At 52.8% G+C, this 26,787-nt stretch overlaps 1 protein-coding gene across 2 annotated transcripts in view; it reads left to right on the plus strand.

The window, feature by feature from the left end:
• The first annotated feature begins 330 nt into the window (after positions 1-330).
• The window catches only part of BCAP31 (B cell receptor associated protein 31), a 32,097-nt gene continuing 5,640 nt past the window's right edge, over positions 331-26,787 (plus strand). Inside the window, exons 1-5 of one of the 2 annotated variants that reach the window (XM_062184099.1) lie at positions 337-410; positions 1,243-1,305; positions 1,555-1,687; positions 3,208-3,308; positions 8,726-8,873. In XM_062184099.1, coding sequence (XP_062040083.1) covers positions 1,596-1,687; positions 3,208-3,308; positions 8,726-8,873 — 341 coding nt within the window. In that variant the 5' untranslated portion in view covers positions 337-410; positions 1,243-1,305; positions 1,555-1,595. Of the gene's footprint in view, positions 411-1,242; positions 1,306-1,554; positions 1,688-3,207; positions 3,309-8,725; positions 8,874-26,787 lie in introns of both variants that reach the window. The other variant, XM_062184098.1, reaches the window with a different exon arrangement.

Here is a 26,787-nt window from a genome sequence, read left to right on the forward strand (position 1 = left end):
CGGGGGAAGGGGAGGAGGCGGAGGAAGGGCGAAAGGCGGAGTCTGGGCGCAGGTCGCCCCACCCCGTTCTCTCAGCGGGCTTGGCCCCACCCCCTCCCCGGACCACAGAGACGTGGGACGGCCGCGCGGGCTAGACAAGCGGCCCTTGCCTTCCCGCCAAAGCTCCGCCCCGCCCCGCCGTGTCGCCGCCGGCCGGGAGACGCGGTTTCCTCTTAGCTCTGCGCTCGGCACGCGGCTCGGGGCTGGGGCGGGAAGCGGCGGTAGGCGGGGCTTCCCGGGGCTCGCGCGCTTTGAGGGCGGGGCCCGACGGGCGCTTCCGGTTTCCGGCCGCGGCGTGAGGGGCGGGGCCCGGGCTGTGGCGAGAGTTCGCTGGCTGCAGCGGGGCGTGCTCACTGACTGTGGGAAACTCGGTGAGTGGCGGTCCGCGCCCCCGCCTGGGCTTCGGGGCCGCTGAGGCCCCCGCAGCCCCTCGGCGGGGAAGCGGACGGAAAGCGTGAGGAGACCGGGGGTCCCTGGGGACCTCCGAGCCCGGGACCGACCCGGGAGGGCAGGGCCGGGCGGAGAGAAATTGGGGCGGCGGGGGGTGGACCCGGGCTCTGGGGCGCGAGGGCCGGCCGCGGGGGCGGGGGACGGTGGCGAAGCCCAACTCGGAGGAGCCGCCGGGGTGGGCCTCGGGGAAGCGGTGCTGGGCCAGGGCGACGTCGAGGGGCCCTGGGGTGCCGCACGGCGGCTCTCGCGCTGGGTGGGCGTTTGGGCCCGAGAGGGCTGACAGGCGAGCGTCTCCGGTGTGTCAGGACGGCTGCTTCTAGAACTTCGCTCTGGATGGTTGCCTTGAGGTGCCTTGTTGAGACCTGCGTTTGCTCTTGGCCCTGACTCCCGCCCTCTAAGCAGTCTCGCTCGCTCGGGGGCCTCCCGCCCGCGTCAGAGGCACACGGCGGCTGGGAAGGGCCGTTTTAGCTCCGGAAACAGCTCCTGGCCTTCTCTCGGCCGGCCCCGTTGGAAAGGCTGAGGAGGGCAGGGCCTCCTGGTTCCCCCGAGGGGGCGGCGGCGGAGGCCGCTTTCGGACCGGGTGCAGCTCCCGAAGCACTGCGGGGCCGGGCCTGGTTCGTAGCAGGGATTTGGAAAAGGCCCGACGCTGTGCAGCGGAGCGCCGCGCGCCGCTGGGAAGGGAGCAGGCTGGGGGGCGTGCTGAGGGTTTCCTCCTGCTCCTGGGCTGTCTTTTTAAGAAAACCGCTTTCCCAGTTCCACAGGCACAGAAGGGGTTCTTGGACTCCCTTGGGGAAAGGGATCGTGCTGGCTCTGGAGGTAACGGAGGGTGGAGGGTGGCGACTAACCCTCTCCCGGGAAATGCAAGTTAGGCCTTTGGGCACCGTTGGCCGTGAGTGGCCTCGCGGAGCCCTGGCCGGTTCAGCTGGTGCTGCGAGGCTCTGAAGTCCAGCGCTGGGGCCCTGGGTGAAGGAAGAGTGGCAGCCCCGGGCGCGCAGAGCACCTGGCCTGGGTGCCCGCGGCTGCCCAGCTCTCACTGCTGCTCTTGTTCCTTCTGCACACGGCCAGGAACGAAGCTCCCATCTCCCGGTTGGAAACCCAGCAACAGCATGAGTCTGCAGTGGACTGCAGTCGCCACCTTCCTCTATGCAGAGGTCTTTGCCGTGCTGCTTCTCTGCGTTCCCTTCATCTCTCCCAAGAGGTAGGGCCCGTGGAGCGCGCTGGCAGGCAGGCGGCGGGCTGCCCACGGCCAAGTCCTGCAGCTTGTGTGCAGAATTGGTGGGCCCTAGAACTGCGGCCCTAGGGAAGCAGGTAGAACCTGTCTGGGCCGGGGGTGGTGGGGCTTGTGTTTCTCATTGTGGCCCTCCATACGGTTCTGCCTTGTCACGTCTTGCACAGCTCCTTTCCAGTGCGCCCTGCCTTCTTGACAATACCCTAAAGGGAGGAAGATCTAGCCTTAGTGTGTTCTGAGTGTGACTGCCCTCCCGCCGTCCCTGGGTGACGCGGCTGTGTGCTATCCGGAAGCCTTGCACCATCAGGTCACGTTGCTGACTTGGTGCCTTCTGTCCCAGCTCGTCTCACTGGCCTTGCAGCGGAGCCTCGGGAGCATTACTCAGCCTCTGAAGGATGAAGCCATGTTCCTTTTCACTGTACACCAGACTGGAAATTAATTTTTAATTACAACATCTGAACACATCTATCTCTATTTAAATTAGAAGCTTTCTTTCAAATAAGGCTAGATTTCCACAAATTTTTAAAAATTCTTCCTTATGGAAAAAATTTATTTGAGAGGCGTTGTGGGGTAGCTTTTTAGGTCGCCTCCTGTGATGCTGGAATCCCATATCAGTGCTAGTTTGAGTCCCAGCTGCTCCACTTCCTATCTAGCCCCCTGCTAATGTGCCTGGGAAAGCAGCGGAGGATGGCCCAAGTCCTTGGGCCCTTGCCACTCAGGTAGGAGACCTCGTTGGAGTCCCCAGCTCCTGGTTTCGGCCTGGCCCAGCCCAGCCCAGCCCATTGTGGCCATTTGGGGAGTGAACGAGCGGACAGAAGATCTTTCTGTCTCTGCCTCTTCCCTTCTCTGTCATTCTGCCTTTCAGATAAATAAATCTTAAAGTTACTTGAAGAGCAGAGAGACACAGAGGTTATCTTTTTTTTTTTTTTTTTTTTTTTTTGAGAGGCAGAGTGGATAGTGAGAGACAGAGAGAAAGGTCTTCCTTTTTGCCATTGGTTCACCCTCCAATGGCCGCTGTGGCCGGTGCATCGTGCTGATCCGAAGCCAGGAGCCAGGTGCTTCTCCTGGTCTCCCATGGGGTGCAGGGCCCAAGGACTTGGACCATCCTCCACTGCCTTCCCAGGCCATAGCAGAGAGCTGGCCTGGAAGAGGGGCAACCAGGATAGAATCCGGTGCCCCAACCGGGACTAGACACAGCTTAACCCACTGTGTCACAACGCCAGTCCTACAAGGTGCACATTTTGAGTACTACAAAGGAGAGTACAATGAAAAGTGGGTTTTCCTCTCTAGAGACCACTAATGTCTAGGCGTTCCTATCTGTATACATGCAGCTTTTTTTTGAAGCACTTTTAAATAGCTACCATACATTGGAGACTTCCAGGTGTCTGAAGCTGACAGCATGCCGCTCTCGGGCCATGGAGAAGAGTGCAAAGCTGACTTCTGTGGTGGTCAGGGCCCTGCCCCCAGGATCATGTGCTTTCCCTTCACAGATGGCAGAAGATTTTCAAGTCCCGCCTGGTGGAGTTGGTCGTGAGCTATGGCAACACCTTCTTTGTGGTTCTCATCAGCATTCTCGTGCTGCTGGTCATTGGTGAGTGGGCTGTGTGTGGCCTCTGCTATTCTGTGCTCTGCCAAGTGGGGCTTCTCGCAGACAGATCAGTGAGGCGCCCCGTCTTTCTTCTGGGCAAGATGGTGCTGCTGCCAGGCGTTTGTCGAGAGAGGTTCCTCCAGCAGGGGTGTGACTATACCAGGCAGTCTTTATCTGCATCCTTATGACAACTGCCTCACATTTCTGAGGTTGCTTCTCAGGTCATTCTAGGAGCAAAGCTAAGACAAGCTAACTGGCTCGTGTCTCTGGTCTAAGCAGTACTGCTTTCCAGTCATTTAACCAGCAGCATTCTCCCTCAGTGTCTGAAACAGGTCTTCAAATAAGGGGCTGAGCACCCAAGTAGACAGGGAGCCTTGTGGAAGGAAGTCCTGCCATGTCTGCTAATGGAAAGGGGGACTGAGCTGACTAGCAGTATCGCCTGGGGACAGATCCCAGACCTCTCTCGATCTGGGCTGGACTTCAGGTCTTTGCAAGTGCTTCCAGCTCTGCGGTCCTATAAAGACAAATGGACCAGAGGGCATGCTTGGGTGGGGGTGGGGCTGGAGCCGGTGGTGCTAAGATGTAAGGTGGACATTTCAGGGCAATGTAGTGGCAGAGTTGTTTGGAGGCAAGAGGAGTCCATAAAACTCTTGTCTGGCTGTTAGTTGTGCACTTTTGCTGTGCTGAGTGATCACCGTGTCCACCTACCCAGACTCCACAGTGTCAGCTCTGTTGGGACAGGGGTCCTGTCTCATGGTGGTGCTGCTGCTTAGGCTTGGCATACTCCTCTCCCCCGTCCCCCTGTCCTCTGCAGAAATGCAGCGGGGACTGCGGGGATCAGGGGAGTGTGCAAAGACTACCTCCCACTCCAGGCCTCCAGCTGCAGCATCAAGCATTTCTCCTTCCTGATGTCTTGAGGCCGGACAGGATATGTTCAGGAAGAACTGCCTCTGAACAGGCCAGGTGCGGCTTGCAGTTCCAGCTACGTAGGATAGTGCTTCGCTGTTCCTGCAATACTGGGCAAGACCCCAAGAGGCAGTTCTTCCCAATCAGGACTCTTCCCTGAGCATCTCTGAGCCAGGAGCTCGGAGGGGAGTTGTGTGTTGTCTCTGGGGCTGAGCTCCACAAAAAGCCAGGCTACAGAATTTTTGAACTGTGCCTGTATATTTTTGCTTTTAGGTTCCGATTGGAGGCAAGGACTAGGGAAACAAGGGATAAAGCCAGAGATTATTACCTCAGTGCCTTACGCCTTCCAGTACTGTAACCATCTCTATTTCCTACCGCAGCTCAATGAGCCAGAGATCCTTTGTAGCTTTGAGTACTTGATAAACCTGTATTCTTTTTTAGGATCAAGGTCCTGCTCAGAAGTTCTAGAGAGACATATGGCTGGAACAGCTGGCTGCTTCCTACCCTGATGTTAAAAAGCAGAATCTAGAGAGAGTCCTCTACAAATAGAAATGGTAGTGAATAGCAAGAGCTAGTTAGTGAAAAGTAGTGGGTGCAACCAGCTGGAGCTACAGCCTGGCCCACCCTTTATGTTCCCTGGGAGAGGCCCAAGACCCATGTACCCAGGAGAAGGCGGTGGATGGGTCTAGGGCACACCTCCTGGGTATGATGAGGCAGAGCCAATGCCTCCCAGCCCAGTCTTCTCTTGGCTGTTGACCAAGATGGGCCTTATGACAATGAGATTTCTCAATGCAGGGGGCAGTGTAAGAAAACAGGACTTTTAACCTTGTTTTCTGATTAGAAAGTAATGCTTAATTGTTTTTGAAAGTTTAGAAATTGAACTTAGACAGTTAAAGTCCCCCATCATCCCATGTATTACAGGCAGCCATCCCAAATACTTTCTCATGCATTTCCACAGGTGTTCTCTGTGTTTACATCTCTGTTACCATGTTTACAGTAGTGGGATCACACACACACATGTTTTAGATTGTGCTTTTTTCCCTCTGGCTATAAATTAGACATCGTTGTACCGCAATCTCATTCTTCTTAAAGAGTACATAGTATTCTCATATAGTTGTACCACAGTTTAATGTCCTCTTTGTAGATACTCTCACAACATTGCACATTTATACAAAGGCTTCTGTGGGATAACATCAGAGAGGAGTCACTGAACCTGAGGGTATGAACATCTTGCATTTTATAACAGGTGTCTTATGACAGTTAATATTCCTGCTTAGACTATGTGAGGGTGCTTGCTTCATGCTGCAGATTTGACAGTAAAGGAAGGTGGATTTTTATGATGCGCGATCAGCTTGAAAACCAAACAGCCAGGATAGGTGTTTAGCCTAGCAGTTAAGATGCCAGTATCCCATATCAGAGTACCTGGATTAGATTCCCGGCTCCAGCCTCTGGCTCCAGCTACCTATTAATGCAGACCCTGGGAGGCAGTGGTGATTGCTCAAGTCATTGGGTTCCTGTCACTCATGTGGGAGAACTGGATTGTGCTTTTACCTTCAGCCCTGGCAGTTGTGGGCATTTGGAGAGGTTTGTCTGTCTGTCTCTCAGTTTCTCAAATAAATAAAAGGATAAAAAATGCAACTGGAGGAGACATTTAGTGCAGATGGTAAGATGCCACTTGGGGTGCCCACATCCCATATTGGGAATGCCTGGGTTCGAATGCCAGCTCTTCTTCCAATTTTTAGCTTCCTGCTAATGTGCACCCTGGGAGGCAGCAGGTGATGGCTCAAGTACTTGAGTCCCTTACCACCCTCATGGGAGACCTGGATGGACACCTAGATGGAGACCTTGGGCTTTGGGCAGCCCCAGCTGTCGTGGGCTTTTGGGGAGTGAGCCAGTGAGTGGAGGATCTCTGTTTTTGTGTCCCTCCCCCTTTCTTTCTTTCTGTCTCCATGTCTTTGCCTTTTAAATAAATAATTTTTTAAAATAATAAGACCAAGTAGTCTTAAGACCAGAAAGTAAGAACCAAACTCTGCCATGCCAGTCTTTCCTAAAATGTTTATTTGTGAGGGAGCGTGCACATGCAGTGCATGTGCTCTCCTCTGTTGGTTCACTCCATGAATACTTGCAACAGGTGGGGCTGGGCCTAAGCCAGGAGCTGGGAACTCAGTCCGGGTCTCCCACCTGGGTGGCAGGGAGTCAGCTATTTGAGCTGTTATTAAACTGATGTAAAACTATGTCTCAGGGTCAGGTATTGTGGTACAGTGGGTTGAGCTATCACTGGGACACCCACATCCTGTATCAGAGTGACAGTTTCAGTCCCAACTGCTCCACTTTTGATCGTGGCTCAAGTACTTGAATTCGTGCCACCCGTGTGGGAGAACTGAATGGAGTTCTGGCTGTTGGCTTCAACCTGGCCTAGCCCTGGGTGTTTTGACAGGCAGAGTGGATAGTGAGAGAGAGAGAGACAGAGAGAAAGGTCTTCTTTTTGCCGTTGGTTCACTCTCCAATGGCCGCTGCGGCTGGGGCATCTCGCTGATCCAAAGCCAGGAGCCAGGTGCTTCTCCTGGTCTCCTATGCCGGTTGCAGGGCCCAAGGACTTGGGCCATCTTCCACTGCCTTCTCGGGCCATAGCAGAGAGCTGGCCTGGAAGAGGGGCAACCGGGATAGAATCCGGCACCCCAACCGGGACTAGAACCCGGTGTGCCGGTGCTGCAAGGTGGAGGATTAGCCTGTTGAGCCACGGCGCCGGCCTCAAATAAACTTTTTAAAAGATTATTTATTTATTTATTTGAAGGCAGTCACAGGGCGAGAGAACTTCCAACTACTGGTTCACTTCCCAAATGACCGCAACGGCCGACTGGGCCAGGCTGAAGCCAGGAGCTTCCACTGGGTTTCCCACGTGGGTGCAGGGACCCAACCACTTGGGCCATCTTCTACTGCTTTCCCAGGCACATTGGCGGGGAGCTGGATCAGAAGTAGAGCAGCTGGAACTCAAACCACATGGTGTTCTCTCTCTCTAACTGCTTTCAAATAAATAAATAATCTTTTAAAAAGTTTATTTGAAAGGCAGAGTGACAGGGAGGGGGGAGGGGAGAGAAAGATCTTCCCCATGCTGGTTCATTCTTCAAATGCCCGAAATACCTAGGGCTAGGTCAGGTTGAAGCCAACAGCCAGAACTGCATTCAGTTCTCCCACAAGGTGCTCATATGGGATGGTGGCATCCCAGGCAGCAGCTTAACCCACTGCACCTTAATGCCAGTCCCTCAAATATACTTTGAAAAGAATCTGTCTCTGAGTGAGTAGGGAAAGGCAATAGATATGGTATGGTTCCATTTATACTTTATAGACAGTTTAATAGATAGTCTTTTTTAAAAACTACTTGTGAAATGATGACTCTTTCAGGAGCTTAGAGCGCTCACTTAGTGGTTGTGTGAGTTCTGGTTCTGCAACCAGAACCATGCTAGGCCGTGGGAATGTAGCAGCCTAAAGCCCTCAAGCTAAAAGTAGTTTAGCTTGAGGGCGATGGGCAAGAGACAGTTGTTGAAGATAATTTCAGAGGTGGGTATGTATGAAAAAGTGAATAACAGGATAAAGTGACCAGAAATAATTTGAAATCAGGCACACAGCATATGCACCACTGGAGGTGATTGTGTGTGGGATTCTTTACCTTTCCATGTTTCTGGTATGGTTGAGCTTCTGATGAGCACAGATGCCTTTTATGATCAGAATGTAACATAAACAACTGAACCCTTTGTCAGAATTGGCAACAAGGGCCAGCGCCGCGGCTCAATAGGCTAATCCTCCGCCTGCGGCACCGGCACACCGGGTTCTAGTCTTGGTCAGGGTGCCAGATTGTGTCCCAGTCGTTCCTCTTCCAGGCCAGCTCTCTGCTATGGCCTGGGAAGGCAGTGGAGGATGGCCCAAATCCTTGGGCCCTGCACCCGAATGGGAGACCAGGAGAAGCACCTGGCTCCTGGCTTCGGATCAGCGTGATGCGCCAGCCGCAGTGGCCATTGGAGGGTGAACCAATGGCAAAAAGGAAAATCTTTTTCTCTGTCTCTCACTATCCACTCTGCCTGTCAAAAAAAAAAAAAAAGGCAACAAATGCCCTTGATGCTCTTATGCTCTTGGCTTCTAGCAGCTTAGGCCTCCTGAGCTGCTATTTCCAACTTGAGAGAAGCCGGACGAGGTGGGATTGGACAGCACCAGCAAGGGAAGCCACCCCTGTTGCCAGCAGCACTGAAGGTTCCATTCATGTTTTGAGCTGTAGAGCAACTTGTGGTCTGGGTAGAGTGTGGCAGGCTTCGATATGGGAAAAGCTGGAGGAGAGAGTGAAGGCAGGAGCTTCTGATAAAGCCCCCAGTGAGGATATGGCAGCCGAGGCAGTGGGGTGGGGCAGGATGGATTGATGGGAAGTGAGGCTGACCTATCTTGCTGCCTGCCTGCCTGCCTTGTACAGCCTGGTGTGGCCAGAGTAGCAGGTAAGCACCTGTGTCTCATCTGTTCCCCCACAGATGCTGTACGTGAGATTCGGAAGTATGACGATGTGACTGAGAAGGTGAACCTCCAGAATAACCCCGGAGCAATGGAGCACTTCCACATGAAGCTTTTCCGTGCTCAGCGGAATCTCTATATTGCTGGCTTCTCCTTGCTGCTGTCCTTGTGAGTGTGGATGGACAGGCGCTGTGAAGGGAGCTGTGTGGGTTTGACTCCTCAGGACCCAGAGGTCCTGTCCTTATTCAGGGAGATAACACAGGTGCCCCCGACCCCCAGAGTCACTGTGGCGAGTGGGAGGGGACTAACTGGGGTATCAGAAGACCTGATCTCACCACGTGATCTTGTAGGGCAAACAGTGGCCATCTGGCCCTGTGTTTGCTTGTGAAGTACAGCTGGGACTTTCTCTCCTGTGGGAGAGCATCTTTGGAGCCCTGCTCATCAGGATGCTGACTTGAGAACACGGGGCAGAAGTGGCCCAAAAGGGTGGAGACTGCCCCTGTCTCCAGGCCTTCCTAAATGTGATTCTAATGGGAGCACCTTGTGCTCCATGACAGCCCAAATGTTTCTGGTGTTTTTGGCAAGACCAAATTCCTCGACAAGGGCCAGTGGGGTGGCTAGTTGGGCAAGATGAAACCAGAAGAAAGTGCCTATTTGAGTCTAGGGCCCTGTTCGCTCTCTCCTGTTTCACACGAGGATTCTGACCGATGGGGCCCTGGCAGAGGGATACATGGAGGCTCAGGCGGAGGGCAGACAGAGGGATTGGAAAGGTGCTTGGTGTGTGGGTCAGCGCTGAGAAGACCGCTGACTTAGTCTGTTTGTGCTGCTGTAACAAAATATGAGGCTGGGTAATCTGTAAACAACAGAGATGGATTGTGGTATTGCGCCTGGTTTTGGAGGCTGAGAATTCCAAGCGCAAAGTGTCTGATGAGGGCTGTGGTCTGCTTCCAAAAGAACTTACTGCTGCATCCTCCCGAGAAGAGGAACAATGCATGGTGCAAAGAGTGGAAGGGCAAAAGGGGCCAACCTAGTCCCCTCTGGCCCTTTGTAATGCACTGACACGCTTAGGAGGGCAGAGTCCTCCTGCATTAATTGTTCCCCTGAAGACCACACCTCCAGTGCCATTGCAGTAAGCATTATGCTAAAGCACACGGATGGTGGGAACCGTCAGACCATAGCATCAACTGAATGTGTGGATTCTCAGGCCAGGCTCATGGATGCGAATTCCTTCCTGATGTTGTGCCTAGAGACTCAGGACGGTGAGCACTTCAGGGATTCTTGCCCTCCGTTTGCTTAGTGCATCCTGCTTCGCTAGGCACTAGGACGAAAGCCTGTCTGACTTGCAGCTTTCCAGATGATCTTGGACTCTCTGGGTCCAGGTTCAAAAGGGTGGGAGGTAGCGCATAGCTTTTCAAGGTAATATGTTTGATCAGAGATATAATCTGCTACCTTAGTGCCTTCAAATGAGGAAAGTCAGCAAATAAGAAGGCTTACAGGGGTCAAAGACACATAGCCTACATTTTTAGGGTTTCAGGAAGCTCCAGAGAAGTACAATTTTGTGGTTTGAGAGTGAAAGAGAAGTAAACCCAGAGGACTGAGTTTCACAAACAGAATTCTCAGTATGACTGCAAGTGAGCCAAATGAAGGAGAAGAGACCACAGAGAGGAAGGAAGAGCAGAAACTAGGACTTTTACCAGAGAAGCTTCTAGAACTTTCAGAATAGCTTTGAGGAGGGAAAAACTTATACTGAGCTGTGATTCGCGAGACATGGGAAGAAATGGGGGAGAAGGTAGTTCCTCTTTCTGTGTCTGTGTTAGAGGAGATGGAAGGTAGAAGGGCAAGGGCAAAGGAAACATGGGGACGAGAGAACTGAAATCCCCAGTGGGCAGAGGCGAAGTAGAGCGGGTAGCTTGTCTCAGTGTTGTAGTTTCCACTTAGACTTGGTGAGATTATGTCCGGGAACTTGAGATCATCTCCAGCTGGACTTGCTGATGATCCTCGAGGAACTGCAGAGTGGGAGAGATGCTGGAAGGCTGCAGACAGGCAAGTATCCTGATTCCCAAGGGAGGAGAAGATAGGTGAGGGTATGGCTAGGATGGGCCAGCTTGACTTTGACCTCAATCCATGCTCTAGAAAGAATGGCTTGTATGCGTTTAGAAAAGAGAGGGTTCACTGGTGAGTGCTGGGAATTCCTGGAAAAGTTTGTAATCTGTCTTGTCCGTGCCTTCCATAGATTGAGCAGGCATTGATTTTCAGCACAATGTTTGCCAGTCTCCAGGTCTGCTCTTGCAGACCAGAGGTTGAAGTCGACAGGTGCTGGTGCAGCAGTGTACTTAAGTGTGGTCTTAGCCTACAGCAGCGGCTGCTGTGGGGATCAGCTCCTTGGCTTCACTCTCCACCTCCGCCTGCTCAGGGTTTGGGTACCCCTGCACGTGGGGAGCAGACGCAGGGAGAGACAGGCTCATTGATCAGGCAGACTTGAAGGAGACTGGAGTTCTTCTTGAACTGTCTGTAAGTGTGCATTCGTGACGCTGGGGTGAAGAGAAAGGCGAAGGCTTGATAGAGCCACTGGTGAGCTGACAGTGCCCTTCCTTGCAGGCCAGGGTCTTGCAGTCGGTCAGCTGCTACTTGGAGGGCTATATGGGGCATGCCTCTGAGAGGGGGTAGCAGACCGCAGGGTGCTCCTGCAGAAGCTGGCACATCAGTGGCCGATGTCTTAGTGTTTGTTCCTCGCAGACTCTGGCTCATAAGCCTTTCTCCTGGCTCCATTCTGCTTCCATGATCTTGCTTTTGGAAGGACACCTCCAGGTCAGGTACTTCAAGTATTATCTGACTGTGCCAGGGGCCAGCGATCGTCCCCCTTCTTCTGCAGCTGTGGGGTAACTTGGCCACCAGACAAGTGACCATGTGCCACGGGCATTCCTGTGCAGCCAGTCCACTCTGGGCTAATTCAGCATAGTAAAATTCACCGTAGTAAAATTCACCATTTTTAGTTTACAGTTCTGAGTCTTGACAATTGTAGAGCCTTTGTTGTCAAATGGTTGGGTGATGCCAGCACAGTCAGGATGCAGAAGTGTTTGAAGTTTCCTTTCTCACCTAAGTCGGTGAATTCCAATACAGGCCATCCTCATTTGCACACTACTGCCATTCCCAGAGTGGCGCTCAGAGGTGGGAGGGTGGCAGTAAGCCTGGGCCCACTGCTATAGCCTGCTTTTCACGATCGTGATATGTCAGTGTCAAGTCAGCAGTCTAGCCCAGTTGTGTGTTTCCTCTCCTCTGACGAGTGTGTGAAGCTTTACCTAGTTCATTTTTACATGTGCCACACGAGGCAGTGGCTGTCTAACTTCTTGGCCAGGTCCTTCCAGCAGCCCCACACATTTCACTTCTCCTCAGCTGAAGCGAGGGACGCTGTGAGCTGGGTGTCCACTGTCCTGCTATGCCTGCAGTACCCTCCCATGGTTCATCCAGTCACAGGTGGGTCTTGGGCAGCTACTTCTTAAAGAAGGGAGTGAGGATCCCAGTGGTCAGTGTGAATCCACTGATTGCCCACAAATGGTCTACTTAGCCATTTCTAGAATTTTGCCCAGAATGTAGAATCCTCCTAGTCTGTCAGGTCCCAGAGCGGCAACTGTGGCCCTTGAGGAGCTTCTCTTGTGGTGTAATGTTACCCACACCTTATATCCACATAACCACATGGGTCTTGGAGGAAACACTTCAAAGAACACAGCTAGCTGCTCTGTGAGTTCTTCCAATCAAAAACATACTCCTGCTCATTATAAAATAAACAAAACCTCTTCTGTGCAAAAAAACCTCCAAATCATAGTGATGTGTTGAGTGAACTCCCTGTGGTCCTATCCTCAGAGGTAGCTACAGATATAATTGGGATGCTTCTTGAATTTTTCAGTAGTCTTTTTTTTTTTTTTAAAAAGAGATTTATTTATTTGAAAGGCAGAGTTACAGAGAGGCAGAGGTAGAGGTCTTCCATCCGCTGGTTCACTCCCCAGATAGTCATAACAGCTGGAGCTGAGCTGATCCGAAGCCAGGAGCCTGGAGCTTCTTCCAGATCTCCCCTGTGGGTGCAGGGGCCCAAGGACTTGGGCCATCTTCCACTGCTTTCCCAGGCATGTTAGCTGAGAGCTGGATCGGAAGAGGAGCAGCCAGGACTCAACCAGCGCCCATATAGGATACTGGCACTGCAGGTGGTGGCTTTACCTGCTACGCCACAGTGCCGTCCCCTCATTAGTCTTTTTTACATGTACGTGTAACATTTTCCTTACAAATACCGTGTGCACTTTTTGCTGTGCTTTAACTAGCCTTTCTCGCCCAACAACCTATCTTGGTAATGCTTCTGAACAACTCATTCTTAATGGCTGTGCAATACTGTTTAGGGAGGGGACTGTCACTGCTTTAACCAGTACCCTGCTCAGAATTGTGTGAGCTGGTTCGGAGGCTTTACTGTCAGAATCCAGCACCGCACCTGTGTGGTTTCTAGTCTGCCTTCTCCAAACACTGTGTCTCTTTGTCTTGGTAGCTGGGCTTGTTGGAAATGCAGCCTCTCACTGCCCTGGGCCTGCGGGTGAGAACCTGCATGTTGCCGAGATCCTTAGGTGACTGTGCACATTAGCAAAACTGTAGCAACACTGCTCTAACACAACTCTGTGCCCACAGCGCAGAGGTCACTAGCTCACGGCACTTCCTGGCTGCGGCAGGGAGCTTCCCTGCCCCGCATGGGACTCACTAAGCGTGGACTTGTTCAGGTGCACTGAAAACACTTGGAGTGGGCCCACTTTCCTCATTTACCTGTGTCATTGCTTTTAGAAGCCATGTTATGGTTGCCTTTGGATCTTTGAAGCATTTTCTTTTTGAAGAACCCTCTTACATCTGTCAACACAGTCTGCCGTAGATAGGTAGTGAATAGGCAAATTCCGATTGTGGGCTAACCCTTGCTTTGTTCTACATATCCTTTGTGTGCCTCTCCACACTTGTTTGTACATTTTTTTAAAAAATGAATCACTGTTGTTAGTTGTGCGGCATGCCTGTATGTGAGATAGAGAGGTATCTGTCTCTCTTTGCTGGGTCAAGTTCAGGTATGTTATGGGGCCCACTCACAATCTTAGCAAATCTGGGGTTGTTACTGTCTGTAAGAAGGGTGAGTCAGGTAGAGTAGCTGGGGAGAGCAGTGCACAGCACAGCCTGCCCTTAGCATCATTGGCTGGGGGGCTGCAGCAAGGCAGCTCACCCCTCTTGCCTAAGCATTCTGTTTTAGTAAGGGCTTAGCTAGACGACCAGATTGCCCTGTGGCCTCGCTGATGTGTATGTGCCTGTTGCTGTGGTCTGTTCTGGTTCTGGTTGAAACCAGTAAGGCCTTTAATCCTGGGTATCATGTGGGCCTTTGTGCATGGAGAATGGCAGCCCCGGAGTGACAGGGTGACCTGAGCTGCTCAGCTTTGGAGCGGGTACACCAGAGACTGCCTTGTTCCACCCCCTTGCTCCACGATACGGCTCTTGGTGTTACTGGAACACTTAGTGCCAGCTAGTTGTCTCCAGCCTGCCTCAGGCTCTTGCTCAGATGCTGAGCTGCTTTGTCCTGAGTAGCAGTCGCCTGGTGGCTTTTGGTGAATAGGCCCTGGCGCCATCAGTGAGCTCAGGTGGACCTTACTGCGTGTCCTCATTAGTCTTGGGCTTTTGAGTCTAACGACTCTCATCTTGTAGTTCCTCTCATGTCTGAAGAGCAAGAAGTTCCCTGCCAGCGCATATTCCTTGTAGAAAGATAAGACTTTAAGTACAAGTGTGAAAGTAATTTCCTGGAGATGCTCCTATAACTGCTGTTGACACTTAGCTTTGTTCTAGACTTTTCCAGACTTTTCTGTGCATAGTAGCAGCTACTACTTGTTAGGCATTCTGTGTACCAGGCACATACTATAAATTTTGATAGTACTGTGAAGAAGAAAGTGAGGTTCAGAGAAGTGTAGAAAGCTCTCCAAGTTCCCAGAGCTACTGATGGGGAGAGCTCAGAGTTCAGATTGAGAACCATCTAACCCAAGCACCTGGGGCTTTTCCTTTGTAGACTCCACACACTTCTTTTTTTAAAGGTTTATTCGTTTTATTCAAAAGACAAAGTTACACACACACACACACACACACAGGGAGAGAGAGAGAGAGACAGAGAGATCTTCCATCTGCTGATTCATTCACCAGATGGCTGCAATGGCTGGAGCTGGGCCAGACTGAAGCCAGGAGCTTCTTCCGTGTCTCCCACATGCAGACACCCAAGTACTTGGGCCATCTTCCACTGCTTTCCCAGGTGCATTAGCAGGGAGCTGGATTGGAAGTGGAACAGCTGGGAAACGAATCGGCACCCATATGGGATGCCGACACTGCAGGCAGTGGCCTAACCTGCTGCACCACAGTGCTGGCCCCTCCACACACTTCTTAAAACAGCACCAAGCTTGAACTACCTTGTGGTGACTTGCCCTTTCCACTCAGTTGACAACGAATGTTTTTCTAGGACAATTGATATGTCTCCCCTGTGTTTTTGTGTGTGTCTGTCCAGTTCCCTGTTGCTGAGCCACAAGCCTATTCCTTGTTTTTCTGGTAAAAACAGTGGGAAACAGTGCTCGAGTTTCATTTTTCATGTGTGCCTCAGCTAGGCCAGCTTTCTTGGAACCTTCTGATCTGTTCAGAGTGTCAGTGCCACCCTTGTTGTTTGTTCCTCGCCTATGATTTGTACATTTCCCTGGGAGGCGCTGACTCGGTTCTTGCACGGGAGCTGGTTGTGGTGGGCAAGAGGAGGAGCTAGCTTAGAAGAGGAGGGGGCAGGGTGGAGGGTTTCAGTCTGTGGCCACTTCTCCCGGTGGTAGTGAGCCAGGTGTTGCAGTCATTCTATGGCAGAGTCAGCAGCAGGGGTGGTGTTTCCAAGGAAGTGGAGCAAACCTGAATAGCCCAGGCTCAGGGAGACCAAGTCAGAGGTGGGACAGATCCGAGGCACTGGTACAGTCGAATCACTAGGCCCTCCCAGTCGCTGTGTCTGCTCTGTGTACACCTGGTGTGAGGACGGGTTACCTGCTGGGTAGGGCACTCTGACTGCTAGTGGGGGGGTGGGGGGTGAGGGGGCCGCTCCCTCTAGAGCTTTAGGCACAGTCGCAGCTTCATACAGGAGAGATAAAGCGGGACAAGCTGCAGTGGCAAGGAAAGGAGTCAGCTTTGCCCACCAGAGGGAGGCACAGAGAAGACAGGGAAAGCAGGGCCGGTAGGACAGCCAGACCTGCCGACCTCATGGCAGCAGGATGGGCCACGGAGAGGATGAATTGCCCCTGCAGAGCAGTTGGAGAAGGCAAGGGGAAGCCAGATAGAGCAAAGACAGGAGTGCGTTAGCGGACAGGAGTTTGGTGGCAGGAGAAAGGGCTGTGTCCAGCAGAGGGCCTGGTGGTGGAACTGGCTCCTCACCTGGCCAGGGTCAGGACATGGAGGAGGTTAGCCTTGAGCAGGCCTTGGAGTTGAAAAAAGGGACCCACCTTTATTTTTCCTTTAATATTTATTTATTTTACTTGAAAGGCAGAGTTAGAGAGGGAGAGATAGAGAGAGAGAGAGAGATCTTGCATCTGCTAGTTCACTCCCCAAATGGCTGCAGTGGCCAAGGCTGGGCTAGTCTGAAACCAGGAACCAGGAGCTTCCTCTGGGTCTCCCTGTGGATACAGGGACCCAAGTAGTTGGGCCATTTTCTGTTGGTTTTCCAGATGTACTAGCAGGAAGCTGAATCAGAGATAGAGTATCTACGACTCAAACTTGTGCCCGTATGGGATGCCGTCGGCATTGTAAGCAGCGACTTAACCTGTTATGCCACAGTGCCAGCCCCAGCGGCCCACCCTTAAAGAGAACATCACAGGGGCCGGCACTGTGGTGTAACGGGTAAAGCTGCTGCTGGCAGTACCAGCATCCCATATGGGTGCCAGTTCAAGTCCTGCTGCTCCACTTCCTTTTTTTTTTTTTTAAGATTTATTTAGTTATTTGAAAGTCAGAGTTACACAGAGAGAAGAGAGGCAGAGAGAGAGAGAGAGAGAGAGAGAGAGAGAGAGAGAGAGAGAGGTCTTCCATCTGCTGGTTCACTCCCCAGATGGCCAGAATGGCCGGAGCTGTGCCGATCAGGAGCCAGGAGCTTCTTCCAGGTCTCCCACGTGGGTGCAGGGGCCCAAGGACTTGGGCCATCTTATTCTGCTTTCCTGGGCCATAGCAGAGAGCTGGGCAGGAAGTGGGGCAGTCGGGTTTCGAACCGGCGCCCATATGGGATGCCGGCACTTTAGACCAGGGAATTAACCCACTGTGCCACAGAGCCGTCTCCACCCACTTCCAATCCAGCTCTCTGCTATGGCCTGGGAAAGCAGCAGAAGATGGCCCAAGTCCTTGGGCCCTGCACCCATGTGGGAGACCTGGAGGAAGCTCCTGGCTTCGGATAGGCGCAGCTCCAGCCGTTGCAGCCAATTGGGGAGTGAACCAGCGGACGGAAGACCTCTCTCTCTCTCTCTCTCTCTCTGTGCTTCTCCTCTTTCTGTGTAACTCTGACTTTCAAATAAAATAAACACATCTTTTTTTTTTAAAGAAAAAAAACCATCACACCCATAATCCTGTCTTGATGAGCTTGGATAGGCTACAGTTGCTGTTGGGCACTGTGGCGGGCAGTGTATGAGGAGAGTTGGGGCTTTGAAGCCAAAGCTTTCTGGGCTGTGTCCTGCCTCTGCTGCCTGTTTACTCTCGGGTCCTTGGGTACCTTCTCCTGGGAGGCCCGTCACAAAGTTTGAGAACCCCTGTTACTTGACCCAGAAGCCTGGCAGTATTCTTTTTCTCCATGTGACCCCATGGTCCTGTGAGGGTTTTTTTATTATTTTTATTTTTAAATAGATATAAATAGATATATTTGAGAGGTAGAGTTACAGACAGTGAGGGGGAGAGAGAGAGAGAGAGAAAGGTCTTCCATCTGCTGGTTCACTCCCCAAATGGCTGCAACGGCCAGAACTGCACTGATCTGAAGCCAGGAACCAGGAGCTTCCTCAGGGTCCCCCACATGGGTGCAGGGGTCCAAGCACTTGGGCCATCTTCTTCTGCTTTCCCAGGCCACAGCAGAGAGCTGGATCGGAAGTGAAGCAGCCGGGACTCAAACTGGTGCCCATATGGGATGATGGTGCCACAGGTGGAGAATTAACCTACTGCATCACAGTGTGGCCCCAGATATAACTTTTTAAAAGATTTAATTTATTTGAAAGGCAAAGTTACAGAGAAAGGGGACAGAAAGAAAGAGATCTTTATCTACTGGTTCACTCTCCAAAAGGCAGCAATGGCTGGCACTGGGCTAGGCTGAAACCGGGAGACTGGAACTCCATCTAGATCTTCCACATGGGTGGCAGGGTCCCAAGCACTTGGACCATCTTCTGTTTTCCCAGGCACATTAACTGGGAGCTAGATCAGAAGCAGAGCAGCCAGAACTTGAACCAGTACTCATATGGGATGCCAGCATCATAGGTGGTGGCTTAACCTACTATGCCACAGTGCCAGCTCCTTGTGGGTTTTTTCAAATGTAAAATATGTGTAACTTAGATTTTCTGTGACCATTTTTTAACACAAAATTTATTTAATTACTTGAAAGCTAGAGTGACGGGGATGAGGAATGAGAGATCTCCTGTCTGCTGGTTCACTCCCCCAAATGGTCACAACAGCTAGGTCTAGGACAGGTTGAAGCCAGGAAAGGAACTCCAGCCATGTGTCCCATATGAGTGGCAAGAGCCCAAGCACTTGGGTCATCATCTGTTGCCTTCCCAGGAGCATTAGCAAGGAGCTGGATTAGAAATGGAGCAGTCAAGACTCCAACCAGCACTCTCATATGGGATGCCGCTGACAGGGGGTGCCAGCATTGTAAGCAGTACCCTAACCCACTGTGCCATCATACCAGCCCTCTGTTGACCGTTTTTAAGTGCACAGTTCAGCAGAGCCTTTTCTCCACCGCTGAGAACCCTGACTCTTGGGTCCGGCGCTGTGGCGTAGCAGGTAAAGCCACCGCTGGCAGTGCCAGCATCCCGTATGGGCACCGGTTCAAGTCTTGACTGCTCAACTTCTGATCCGGTTCTCTGCTATGGCCTGGGAAAGCAGTGGAAGATGGTCCAAGTCCTTGGTCCCTGCACCCATGTGGGGGACCTGGAAGAGGCTCGTGTGACTCCAGATCGGCGCAGCTCCGGCCGTTGTGGCCAATTGGGGAATGAACCAGTGGATGGAAGACACTCACTCTCTCACTCTCTTTCTCTCTCTCTCTTTCTCTGCCTCTCCTTCTCTCTGTGTAACTCTGATTTTCAAATAAATAAATAAATCTTTAAAAAACATTAGCCAGTTATGGGGCCGGCGCTGTAGTGGAGAGGGTAAGGCCTCTGTCTGCAGTGCCGGCATCCCATATGGGTGCCCATTCACGCCCCAGCAACTCCGTTCCCAATCCAGCTCTCTGCTATGGCTTGGGAAAGCAGTGGAAGATGCTCCAAGTCCTTGGGCCCCTGCACCCACGTGGGAGACCTGGAAGAAGCTCCTGGCTCCTGGCTTTGGATTGGCTCAGCTCTGGCTGTTGGCAGCCAATAGGGGAGTGAATAAGTAGATGGTTGATCTTTCTCTCTCTCTCTCTCTCTCTCTGACTCTCCTTCTCTCTATATGTAACTGACTTTCAAATAAATAAATACAAAAAGAACTATGGCCCCCTTTAGGGCCCCACCAATCTTGCTCCCTCTCGCCTGTCCATCATGCTCTAGCCAGGTAACCCTCTGACCACTGCTTCCAGTGGCTTCAGACCACTTGGGACGTAGAGGGTTGACCTCCAGTCCTCTGCTTTGTCTTTACTGCCAACAGCTAGCCACTTGGTTTCCTAGGAGGGCCTCCAGCAGTACATGTTCTCCCTGCTTTGTTGCAGCGTTTCCCCGCTTCTACCAGGAACTCCCCCATGCCTTCTGGCCCAGCAATACCTCTTCCTCCTCCTTCCCAACGCCTCCTGCTGCGGTCTGCTGTGAGAGACTCATCATGCTGCTGGCTGGCCTGAGAGCTGGCCTCAGGTCTCGGGGCAGCCTGCACACTTGGCTGTGAGGTGTGCCCTGAGCAAATTAGTGCAGCATAGGGACCTGGGGCTCTTCCCCTTTATTCTAGAAGCTCTCAGTGCCAAGGACCTGGCACATGCCAAGGGCTGCTGAAACCTTTATGCTGACTGAAGGGGGTGTCCTGGGCAGATGGTGATTGGTAGGTGTGTTTCTGGGTTGAAGCTATCAGACTGCCAGATAGAAGCCCAGCCTTTTAGGTCTTACTAGCTGACAGTATGTGAAGACAACTGTGTAAGCTGTTCCTGCTCCCTGGGTGCACCTTGGGAATATAGCTTGGGTCGTGGGAAGTGAGTCTGGACAGCACCTCCTGTGGGTGGGGTTGAGCATGTTCAGTGGAGCGCATTGTTGTATCTGCTGCAGTCTGCTTAAATGTCAGCCAGGGTCAGGAGCAGATGTGGTTACTGGCCAGACCCAGGATGCTCCATGCTGGTACAAGGGTTCCCTCAGCTTTTTTTTGTTCATAATCTCTCTCTCTCTCTCTCTCAATCTGTCTCTCTCTGTCTCTCTCGCTCTCTGTCTGTCTCTGTCTCTCCTTACCCCCTCTGAGGGTGGGTCCTGTTACTACCTCCATTTTTGTCTTTCTATAGAGAAAACATTCTAATTTATGTGATCTTGAGAAGCAAATCAGAGTCAGTATAGACTGGTACAGTTCAGTGGAACTCTAGAATGCTGGAAATGTCCTCCAGCTGGGCCGTGGCTATTTGAGTACTTGACATGCGACTCATGTGACTGAGAAGCTGAGCTTGAGGTTTAGTTTGCATGACGATTTCAATAGGCACACATGTGTGGGGGCTACCAAGTTGGATAGCACAGATCCAGGCCAGTGGTCCTCAGCCGGGGCCATGTTTTGGACTCCCGGGGTATTTGTCAGTTTCTGGGACCTGCTTGGTGTCACAGTTGGTAGGATGCCACTTGCATCTGTTGGGCTGAGGCCAGAGAATGCTGCTAAACATACCTGGGAAGCCCAGGACAGCCCCCATCGCACAAGATAATATGACCCCAGATAGCTGTAACGTGGAGGTGGAGAACCCCTGGGCTAGAAATGAGGAAGGCAGGATCTGAGCTGGGTCAGAGGTCCTTGCTGCTGCCAGGAGGCCCTCAGGGAAGTCCCTAAGCATTTTGCTCCACCTGTCAAACAGGCACTTACTGAGCCGTGTGTAGAACTGGAGGCAGACCCGGACCTCTGTGAGGGGCTGCTGGCCTCCCCTCCCCTATCCAGGCCTTGTCAAGGGTGCTGGGTGCAGAGAGCACCAGAATTCCCAACAGGAAGTTATCAGTCTCTCTTTGTTTCTGGCTGCTTCCTGCATCTTCCTGGGTGACTCTTCACTCACAGCTTGTCACAGGCATCTGAGCTGGGGGAGACACCAGCCCTGCCTGTTCCAGGAACTGAGGCCTAAGGCTATGGAGCGAGAGACTCAGGCTGGGTGGGCTGGATTTGGAGAGAGGGTTCAGCCAGGGTGGCAACTGGGCACACTAACAGCAGTTGCAGCTCAGGGGAGATAAGCTCTTCTTCCTAAATGTCAGGCTGCAGAGTCCCCCTGGGGGTTCATTTTTTTTTTTTAATCAGCAGTGTAGGGGCCTGTGTTGTCTGCTGTAAGGCAACTGACTACCCCAGGCCCTGCGGGGGTGGTCAGTCCCCCTGGTTGCACTGTTCTCTGCAGATAGCTGGCACCCATGTGATGCCCCAGCTTAGACTTGGTGAGAGGAGCCAGAGTTGACGTGGAAGCTGACGCAGCACGTGCCTGCCGAGAGGGCAGGCGGGGAACACCCAGCCTGGACTGTGCCTGCTCATGTGTCTTGGCTGTGTGGCGTTTTCTTCCAACTTGCCTGGCGAGCCATACGGCCCATGGTGGCCCCAAGGGGCAGGCTCATAATTATGATAGTGGGCCTCGCAGTCAGGCCTGTGTTTGGATCCCAGCTGCCTGACCTCTGCTAAGTCACTTCTGCCCTCTGAGCCTTTTCTCTCATTCATAAGGCAAGAATGACAATATAGGCGATGTGTGTCTCGTTCCCAGAGCTCTGCCTGGCACAGGAAGTGTTTGTCCTTCTTGCTGGTAGTGATGGCAGCTTCTGGGTTCTCTTTCGTGTCAGAGGCTGCCAGGCACAGAGAGGGAGCTGGAGAGGTCTTTTCCTGGCCTTTAGGGAGGCAGGGCGGAGGGGAACCTTTAAGATGACCCTGTAGGGACCGGCGCCGTGGCGCAGTAGGTTAATCCTCCGCCTGTGGTGCCGGCATCCCATATGGGTGCCAGTTCAGGTCCTGGCTGCCCCCTTCCAGTCCAGCTCTCTGCTATGGCCTGGGAAAGCATTAGGGGATGGTCCAGGTACTTGCATCCCTGCACCTGCATGGGAGATCAGGAAGAAGCTCCTGGCTCCTGGCTCCTGGCTTCGGATCGGCGTAGTGCCGGCCATTGCGGCCATCTGGGGAGTGAACCAACGGAAGGAAGACCTCTCTCTGTCTCTCCCTCTCACTGTCTGTAACTCTACCTCTCAAATAAATAAATAAAATCTTAAAAAAAAAAAAAAAGATGGCCCTGTAGCCACAGCAGAGACTGGTTTTGGCTGCTCCAGAGAGAGACCTGACCAGAAATTGAAGGTGAACAGGCCTGTGGGTCTTTAGGGAGCTGCAGTGTGGGGTGCACAGGTCATGCACTGGAATCACCCAGGGTGGCCTGTGTGCTTTGTGGAAAGAGAGCACGTGGGCATTTGTAGAAGTGGAACAGCAGCCCACACCATGTTGACCTCTGGTAGCTAATGGCTGGTATTTCTTTTATCCAAGTGCACAGCTTGCCCTCACCCACTGGTCTGTCCTGGGCTCTGGATTTTTTTTAAGATTTATTTATTTATTTGAAAGGCAGTTATACAGAGAGAGAGAGAGAGAGAGACAGGTCTTCCACCTGCTGGTTCACTCCCCGGATGGCTGCAACGGATGGAGCTGCACTGATCCGAAGCCAGGAGCCAGGAGCTTCTTCCAGGTCTCCCATGTGGGTGCAGGGGCCCAAGGACTTGGCATGTTCTACTGCTTTCCCAGGCCACAGCAGAGAGCTGGATCGGAAGAGGAGCAGCTGGGACTAGAACCGGTGCCCATATGGGACTCTGGCGCTTCAGGCCAGGGCGTTAACCCACTGCACCACAGCCCATCCCCTCTGGATTATTTTGATGCAAATCCAAGATACCATGTTTATAGGCAAAGTGATATTTTGGTTTATCACTTTGAAAAGATAGGGACTTTCAAAAAATTTTTAAAGATTTATTTATTTATTTGAAATACAGAGTTACAGAGAGGGATAAACAAAGGTCTTCCATCTGCTGGTTCAATCCCCAAGTGGCTGCAATGACCAGGGCTGAGCCAGGGCAAAGCTAGGAGCCAGGGAAGTTCTTCCAGGTCTCCCCTGTGGGCACAGGGGCCCAAGCATTTTAGGCCACCCTCCACTATTTCCCAGGTACATTAGGAGTGAGCTGGATTGGAAGTAGAGCAGCTGGGACTCGAACTGGTGCCCACATGGGATGCTAGCATTGCAGGCAGAGGCTTAACCTGCTATGCCACAGTGCTGGCCCCAGATAGGGCCTTCTAAAAGAGTTGTGAGTATGCAACCTCATAACTACAAGAAGTTGCCAATAATTCCTTAACAACATAAAACCTCTAGCAACTGTTCACATGTCCTTCATTGCCTTACAGTTTGTTTAACTTGCTATCTAGGTAAGGTGGCTAAGGAGTTTTCAGATACTGCTGCTGGGCCCACCCAAAGACGCTGCGAGGCCTGTGGGCTTGCTGCCGCAGACAGCTGGCAGAGGGCATTTGGACCTCAATTCCATTGATCTTTATCCCTCCTTCCCTCCCTCTGTCTGTCCGCTGGATGCTACCCTTCTCTGACAGTCCAGAAATTAGCATGGCACTTCAGACCTAAGTACTAGGAAAAGCCCTTTTAAGAGTTCTATTAATTTCTAGATGCCTCTCCCCAAGCTCTAGTTACGTGCTGCACGCCCTTTGGGGGCTTGATTTTGCCAGCAGTTGGGCCGTGGAGGGGCTGTTAGGGATTCCCCACAGATAGCTCAGGAAGAACTGTCTGATGTGCATCCGAATAAGCACCTACCTCTTGGAAAAAATGCAGTGATTGCTTGGGCCCTGGTGTGATCTCCATCACGCTAGAGACAAATGGTGGGTGAGCTGAGCGAGGAAGTGTCCCTCTTCTCTCTTCCATGGCCTTTGAGTTGCTGCCATCCTAGGAGGGCCCCTTTCTCCTAAGCACTGGAGGCAGAGCTGGAAGAGAATGGGGACAGGGTGCCAGGTGCAGGTGCCAGGATTGTGCAGCCATCCCTATGGCCCCATGCCTCAGGTTGCTGGGGAGCTGAGCCTGCCACCTCCCTGCAGTCTAGGGCGTGTCAATGGAGGAGCACAGCAGAGCCCACACCTATTCTCTGCCCAAGTCCTCCCTCCTGTGGCTCTGAGCGCTGTGCCCCACCCCACCCCCCTGCCACAGGGGCTTAGCTGTGTGTGGTGTGATGGGCTTCCCAGCCAAGGTCCAGCCCCTCCTCCCCATTTTCTCCAGCTTCAGAGTGCCTAGAGGCTAAAAGAAACCTGGAGCCACTGTACTAAGCTGGGCTTGAGGCAGCTGTCCTGGTGACCTTCCTGGGATGTTTTCGTGGCTTTGCTAGTCTTCCCGGACCGGCCTGTTCTACGGGCTCCTGATTCTCGTGACCCCAGGCTCTTGTGGCTGTGAGTTTCCTGGTACAGCAGAGGCTCTGCTATTACTGTTCTGCTTCACTTGAAGCCTTTCCTGAGCATCACCTGGCTTTTGAGCCCTTGCCAGGGCGAGTGCCTCATCTTCCTCCTGTCTGCCAGGCACGTGCTCCCAGGATCCACTGGATACGTAGTGATGCTGGGTTGTGAGGGCCTGGGGAGTCAGCAGGTGGCGCTGTGGCACCAGCATCTACTTGCAAGGGCCAGAGTGGTGTGCCTGTGGGGTGTTGGCGACTGCAGAATGAGCCTGCTCTCCCGAAGCCTCCAGTGGCTGGCCAGGTGGGCATGGCCACCCCATAGGACCTGTTGGTCAAGACTTGCTCCTTTCCCACTTCCTGGCAAACCCGTGTCTTCCTGCCTGTCTCTGCTCACAGAGAGAAACAGGATTGGTGATCAGCACGGATGAGCCATGTCTCTCCCCACTTGATATGGTTGGCCCTGTTTCTCTAGTGTCTAGAGAGTCTGTGTCTCCTGCCTTCTCTTGTTTACTCAACCTTTTATAAAAGCATGATCATGCTGCTCAGCATCCAAGAATATCTTACCAAGAAAGCCAAGTGAAGTTCAGGTATTTGGGGCTAATATTTGTCTGCCAAGGACACATCTGGATTGAATTAAGTTTGGTTCACTGATTTTTTCCCTCTTTAGTTGGGTGCATTTAATCTGGATCCTGGGCCATTCTGGCCCTGACTACCCTATACCTGTAGGAAATTGCTTTGGCTCTAAACTGTCACCTGTGCTCCAGGAATGACTAGCTAAGACCAGTTATCCAGGATACTCAGGAGATAATGGCAGGAGAGAGAAAGGCAGTGGGCCAGCAGCTGCTGCTGGCTGTCAAAACCTGGAAGTCTGCAAAGTGGCCCCTGATTGCTGGGTCGCGCACTGTCCTGTGGGGCCTGGCACACACCAGAAGATCACTGCGGGGACTGTGAGAGGGTCCAGACAGGTGCCCCAGCATGTAAGGGAGCAGTAAGGTGTTCCAGAAGGTGGGCCCTCAGGCTGCCCAGTGGGTCCGGCGAGAAGGGTCTGTCTTTGGCTCGTGCTGGTGAATCGTTTATCCCATGTGCCTGCTCAGCTCCCACTGCAGCCACGAGCCCAGCTTACTCATCGCCTCGGGTCTGAGATGACGCCTTCCCACTGCTGTCTTCTGTTTCCTCTGTTGCTAGACTGACTGGCAAGCCCTGTGTCTGCCCGTGCCCCCTCAGTGCCAGGCCTCCAGGGTGAACACCAGTGTGGCGAGAAGGTGCAGGCTCAGGCCTGACATGCAGCCTCAGACACGTCGCCATGCCTGTCGGGAAATGTTTCCTCTACAGGAATGGGCTGAGCTCACCTGGAAGGTCCCTTTGCAGTGTGCCAGCTATGGGGATCTGAAAATGCGCAGTGCTCAGCCTGGATCCAGGCATTCACGTGGCAAACCGACCAATGATGATGGCGCAGAGAATGCCACAGCCGTGGGGGGGGTGCACCCAAGGAGGGCAGGGAGGAGAGGAAAGGCTTTCTTAGGGCCAGTGATGACAGAGCTGGGTAGAAAGGACTTTCCAGCCTGGGGGGAGGACATGCAGATGCAGGGCAAGATGGGCAAGTGGTGGGATGGTACTGGCCAGAGGGCCGTGAGGGTAGCTAGGAGAGGGGTGCCAGCAGCAAAGAGGTGTTGTGGGGTTTGATTGCCAGTAGATACGTGCAGTGCTCTGGTAAGGCCTGTTTTAGACAAGCTGTTGGGAGTGTCTCCGGGAGCGTGCATGAGCTGCGCTTAGTAGGTCAGCTTTGTGAGTCTAGGCTGCACTGGAAACCCTTTCAACAATGAGGCTGCCCAGGAGGAAGGCCCGGAGGGGGCAAAGGGGCCAGGTGGTGGCAGGAGCCCTTGTGAGCAGTGGCGACATCAGACAGCTTAGAGGCCCCTTGGTATTCCTGTCGGAGGCTGGGCCAGGGCAGGCCTGGACTGGAGTAAGTTGACGAATGGGCAAGAAGGAGAAGACGCGTATGAACGTGGTGCTCCAGGAAAGAGAGTGGGTGGGGTTGAGGTTCCTGGCTGGGGTGTGGATGTGGTTTCCAGAATTGTCCTTGGGTGCGTTGGCACAACTCCAGCATGGAGGATGTAGAGGAGAACTGTTAGGACTGGCGTGGGGATGCATTTCCTGGGGAGGTAACCAGGGTGCTCTGGGGGACCCTCACAACTGACAGCCACCAGCTGAAGACTGGGGCTGGGGCTGAGCAGGGGCCAGCAGTTTGA

Source organism: Lepus europaeus, chromosome X (assembly GCF_033115175.1).
Source record: "Lepus europaeus isolate LE1 chromosome X, mLepTim1.pri, whole genome shotgun sequence".
Lineage (NCBI taxonomy): Eukaryota > Metazoa > Chordata > Mammalia > Lagomorpha > Leporidae > Lepus > Lepus europaeus.